The sequence below is a fragment of the Acipenser ruthenus genome, chromosome 5 (assembly GCF_902713425.1).
Source record: "Acipenser ruthenus chromosome 5, fAciRut3.2 maternal haplotype, whole genome shotgun sequence".
NCBI classification, from domain to species: Eukaryota; Metazoa; Chordata; class Actinopteri; order Acipenseriformes; family Acipenseridae; genus Acipenser; species Acipenser ruthenus.
The window spans coordinates 80,381,843-80,387,842 of NC_081193.1; the positions used below are offsets into that span (position 1 = coordinate 80,381,843).

At 36.2% G+C, this 6,000-nt stretch overlaps 1 protein-coding gene across 2 annotated transcripts in view; it reads left to right on the forward strand.

The window, feature by feature from the left end:
- The window catches only part of ibtk (inhibitor of Bruton agammaglobulinemia tyrosine kinase), a 35,503-nt gene extending 30,272 nt beyond the window's left edge, over positions 1-5,231 (forward strand). The window contains exons 28-29 of one of the 2 annotated variants that reach the window (XM_034004540.3): positions 2,460-2,592; positions 4,143-5,231. In XM_034004540.3, coding sequence (XP_033860431.2) covers positions 2,460-2,592; positions 4,143-4,268 — 259 coding nt within the window. In that variant the 3' untranslated portion in view covers positions 4,269-5,231. Of the gene's footprint in view, positions 1-2,459; positions 2,593-4,142 lie in introns of those variants that run through there. The other variant, XR_004544514.3, reaches the window with a different exon arrangement.
- Positions 5,232-6,000: the final 769 nt, after the last annotated feature.

Below are 6,000 nucleotides of genomic sequence, written 5' to 3' on the forward strand. Positions count from 1 at the left end.
AATGGATTGCAGCTTGAAGATTAGCCTTTCAGGTGGTACTTTGTCAAAGGCTTTTTGGAAGTCCAAGTATATGATGTCATAGGCTCTTTTGTGTCCATCGTTGCAGTGAGTTGTCAGGCAGGAGCACCCTTTTCTGAATCTGTGCTGGCTGTCTCCTATGATTCCACTGCTGTATAGATACTCCTCTAGTTTCCTTCTTACAATCGATTGCATGATTTTCCATGTTCTGGAGGTGATGCTGATCGGTCTGTAGTTTCCTGGTTCTGCCTCATCTCCCCTTTTTAAATATTGGTATTACACCAGTCAGCTGGGACACCTCCTGTCTTGATTAATTTGTGAAATTTTACCCAGCGGCTTGGCGATGACTTCCCATGGGTATATGCAATCTAAACCTGTCGACGACTTCTTTTTTTTTTTTTTTTTTTTTTCTTTTTTTGCTAGTTTTTGAGAGCCTCCAGTCCTTTTATTACTTCAATCTGATTTATATGAAGTGTTTCTAGGATTGTTTGAGGACTTACCATGACAGAGGGCATGTTGTTGACGTCCGTGCTGGTGAAAACTTGTACAAAGTAGTCGTTCAATATGTTTAATGCTTTATCATCCTGTGCAAACAGTTCCTTGTATTTTTTGTTTTGCTGTGCTGTTGTCATTTTGGTATACTCTCTAGATCTTCTTCTTCCTGATGCTTTGATTAATAGAACAATTTTTAACCTGTCTTGGGATGAAGAGGTCTTGCATTTCCAGCATGATGTATCTGAACTTTGTCCATCCACTTACCACATATTCTCCTTCGTGTCTTGTGCCAGTCTGTGCATTCCTTCAAAGTTGGCCTCCTGGAAATTGTAGACCAGCTTTTCAAATGTAACAGTTTTGCATTTCCACTAGTCTTCAAATTTGATCATGTTGTGGCTGCATGTTCCAATTTGTTCCATGATTTTCTATTTTGTTAACCCTGTCTTGATTTATTTGAGACTACAGTTTACTAAATGTGTTAAGAAGCAGTCATTTGCCACTTCCACAGTTTCCAGCTCTGTCGCTCCACAATCTCATTCTGTTTGTCTTACGGTAACGTCTTAAATGACCGTACATGCTGCTTTGGCTGAAGAGATATTTTTCATCTAACTAGGGAATCTGCTGCACAAATAAATCATCCTTAAACTCCTGGTGGTAAACAATGTAACCAAATCTATTTTACCTGGGAGTTGCGGCTGCTAAAGAAGATGCAACAGACTAAATAAATCTGTTTGTGTTGATTCAAAACTTTATTTAGGCACTCAACGATTTGACTGGCAAAAGATAACGTTGCTTTTCTATGAATTCACAGCTTGACACGGTAACCTTTTCACTTCCTTATTGACCTTTTTTTACAGGCCTTCATTTAATTATTTTCTTTATCTAAATGTACACAATGATGACAATACATGAAAATAATCATAATATTGTTTAATAAAAGTAAATGTCATTTTTAGGCAGTGGATCGCACCGGTTGTCTGTTTATTTTGAAACTCTCTCTACCTCTGTACTAGTTTCTCCCTGTGGTTCAGCAGTGTCTCGTCTGCTGTACCCTCCGCTCCCCCTCAGTCCTAGTTTAAACAATTCCTCATTTCCATGTTTATGCGCTACCCTAGTGCTTTGGATCCCTTGTTCAGATGCAGCCAGTGCAGTGCCAGGTTCGGATGTATCTGAAGCACCTAGCTTTATGAATTTATCCTAGCACCTAGCTTTGTGAATTTATCTTTCAAAAGCTTTTGTGGTGTCTTCTTCCTACATCATTGGTACTCTTATGAGTGCACGTGGGTGGTTGTAACCTGGGCTTTAACTAGTAAACTACTGAAGCCAAGGGTTACAGTGCATTGCTATGGACATTCAGTGATCATTAATATACTGTAATTTTAGTGGTGGGCACTTAACATTCCTTTTTTTTTCTTTTCTATCATGCTGCAATGGGCATGACTTACAGTTTGGTTAGATACAAACAAAAAAAGTTATGATCACAATTTCTGTATTTGCACCTGTTTCACATTTTATTTAATTGAAGGTGCATTTTCAACACAACTTAATAAATGAAAAATCCAGGCTGATGGATCCTATGTCAGGAAAAGAAGAATGAGGTGCACTAGGCACAAGTCTCTTGCTGACAGCCTGAGGAAGTTTTGATGACAGCACAGGTATTGAAGGAAACTTGAAGGCCCATAAGGCTTGTTGAAAGAACAAGCAGCATGAACAAATCAAAAGGGATATGAAAATAAGTTTACGCGGGGGAACCAGACAGATTAAAAAAAAAAAAAAAAAAAAAAAAAAGTTTAATCCAGATATCAAGTATCAATATTATATATATTTATACATTCAAGTTAAAATGCAGATGATTACTTCCTCATCAGACATTACTATATGTATCTCCTGAGCAATGGCAGAGTTGTATTCTGGTTTTCATTTTTTTCCCCCTGCTCTTTCTTCAGTCCCTGGCTGAAGCCTGCAGTGAGCAGTCCTCCAGCAGTGGCACCCGTTACTTTTGCAGCTATTGTGGAGGAAGAACGGCAACAGGAAGCAGCTCTTATTCGAAGCAGAGAGAAGCCTTTGGCATTGATCCAGGTAAAATCCTTCTGCGTATTGCTGCCAAACCTGAGGCATTTCCTAAGCGAAATACGGCTTATCCTACCAAGACTAATGATGACTAGTATTACTTTCTGCTGACAAAATGTATGATTTTAATAAAGGTCTAGGTAACATTTTAAAGTAACTTGTTGGTAACCCATGACCGTCATTGAATCAACCTTTAATTATCCTTGGCATTATCCCTCAGGGACTTACTGGAGACCCCCGTACATAGGTCTGTGCATCTATATGTCAGACTTTGTGATGAAATATGCCATTCAATTGAAATGACACCCATTAGGAAACATTTTTGAGCGTGTTGGAATATGGGCATCTATCAAGGGACCTGTTTGTCTCTTGTAGTGTTTTGTTTAGTGTGTGTGTGTGAGTTGCTTTAAATTTTATTCTTTATTTCTTATTTTTTATGTCCTGTTTATGATGTTTGCTATCATTCTGCATGATTCTTATTGCAAATACTTACACTAGGACTTAAAAATAAGCATTTGAGTAATTGCAATGAGAATGATTTCAAATAACAGAAATAAACGATAAGTGGAAACTTTTGCATATAGGACTACATTGACCTGGCACTGTCTGCCTTCTGGAATCCATCACTTTTTCAACACTTTAAAATAAAACTATCGGAGGCACCTGAAACTGCTGTTTGAGTTTAAAGCTGACTGAAAGGTTCTGTTTTGTGGGATGTTAAAATTGCAATGTTTCATAAGACTATTTTGCTGTTGTTTCTGAAAGTAAAAAATGATATGCAATTCCCCATTATTTTATTTCCTTTCAAACCTTTTCAAACATCATTTAGCTCCATCTATGATTTGTGTTGTGCTGCTGAAATGTTGGCATCTATTTAAGGTACTCATTTGTTTTCCTAGGAATGTGCCATTGCTTTTGTCCTGTCACACTGTGGTTGACACTGAGGATCTGGTGTATGCTTTTAATTTAGTCTGGAATTGATTAATGGAATTCCTTCCCCTATAAGGGTTTTCACTTGCAAAACAGTTTATCTAGAGAAGTTCGAATTGCTTCCCATTTTTGGTCAGCTTGCATAACAATCTAAATCTGGTTTGTTTAAACTGTATTGTGGGTTGACTAAGAAAAATGACCAGGTTTACATGCTGTGCAAGTCATTTTATTGGATCAGTGATGAAAATATTTTAATTATTTTCAATGTGTTTTTACATGGTGCCATTTAAAATGTATCTAAATGTAGGGCAGCAGTGTGGAGTAGTGGTTAGGGCAATGGACTCTTGACCGGAGGGTTGTAGGTTCAATCCCAGGTGGGGGACACTGCTGTTGTACCCTTGAGCAAGGTACTTTACCTAGATTGCTCCAGTAAAAACCCAACTGTATAAATGGGTAATTGTGTGTAAAAAAATAATGTGATATCTTGTAACAATTGTAAGTTGCCCTGGATAAGGTGCTAAGAAATTAATAATAATAATAATAATAATAATCATCTAACTTTTAAATACTAATATTTCTTTCTAGTGGTAATTTAGTATTTTTATTTATTTATTTATTTTTTCTTTCAGATTGAGGAGCGTGCTATTCAAGATTTACTCATCCACTACAATGCTTTTGACAACCCAGATGAGTTCATCAGAGTGGAGAGAGCGTCCCAAGGACCTATAGCAATTCCAATGTGGAATAAACACTGAGCCTCTATTCCCCCCCAGATTTAATTTTGGAATTGGATGAAAGATAGGTACTCCTACCAGACACTAGACTTCCATATCTGAGTGTAGCAGTTTGTCTGTGAACTTAGTAAGCTTAATTGTAGGTGTTAGAATTTCTAAACAGTGGTTGTCTACAGCTTATATTACCACTGGAGGTTTTTCATAGAGGGGGAAATGTGAACTCTGTAGTTTTTGCATTGTGTGTATTCTTGCAGGATCGTAAAATTTAATTAATTTATATAAAATATGGCTTAATTCTTTCAACACTGGGGACATGTATAGGAATAACTCCATGCGTAAGCGCTGCCCAGTAACTAGTCCACAGCTTTTTTTTTTGCTTGTTTTTCAGGGAAGTCATTTTCATAGAAAATCATCTTGTTGAAACATTTGTCATTGAATTGTATACGTTTCTTTTTAGTATTTAAATATTCCCCTTTTTATAAAACATGCATTTACTTGGTGTTGAAAGAGGGAAGCCAAGTTCCTTTTAAAAGACTAATTGAAAGTCTTGTATGAATCATACAAAAGTGTTCGACATAATCAGAAAAAAGCTCATGAATAAAATTACATTATGCTATATAACAAAACAAAATGTGTATTGGGCTAGAAAATGTTGTTTTTTTTTTTTTTCAAATACAGAGCATGTATAGCCTTATTGGTATATGATTGTAAGCAGCACTGCAAAATATTAGATAATTGAGACATTTGCATTTTAAGGTGCTTGAATTATTTTTCTGCTTGGTTTACTGAAAGGGAGGGGGGGGGTTGCTTGTAAGTGTTGAAATAACTATATTAGTCTGCAAACAAATGAAACATAAAAAGCAAGTGTGTGTAATGTACTATAAAGTCATTTGATTAAGCTGGGCAAAATGTCACTTTGGAGTTCTGCTGGGAATACAGCAGCCTGCAACTAGGAACAATAAAAAACTCACCTGTGCAGTAAAACATCCCCTTTTTTTACATTTATTACCTTGTTTAAATATTGACATTGAAAAAATAACCGATTTATATTGGCACACTGACTGGCAGTGCTTGGTTGCGTTCAGTATAGCTGTCTTGGGGCTTTTATTTAACCGTGTTTGATATTCAACTATTTTACACATTTGAATGAGTTTTTTGGATACATAGTTTGGGAGATGTTTGCAAGTTTAATATTCCAATTTTACAGGAATGTCAAAATATATGACTGGTTTATTTGAAATACATGAAAAAAGTATGTTGAAAAGAAACTAGAAGCCTCTTGTTGTTGTTAATCTTCTAAAACAAAATAGCACTGCATCTTTCATTGACAAGTGAGTTTACCATCCTGATTTAAATCAATTGTACTTTTGTTATTTTGACCAGAAATAAACCATTAGGTAATGACAACAGCTCCATCAGTTCCAGAATAATTAGTTGCCATGTAATTACTTTAGGTCTCTACTTTTCTATGACGACAGGCATGTAATGTGTGGTTCACGTGGTAGTATTTATGCCAGCGTGTTTGTCTCAATTCTCATTGAATTCTGGACAGAATCTGATTTATAGTTTCTGCATTTATGGCACTTTATTAGGTATACACCCACTTAATGAGTGTCAATGTCTGATGGTAACTAAGGGTATGGGGCCGTTACTAGTTGTTTAGTCAAAACAGTTTGAATTTTATTCAAATGTGAGTTATTTATTTTGTGGTGGAGGAGAAGTAGCCATTTCTATGGGTGTTACTACAAATGTA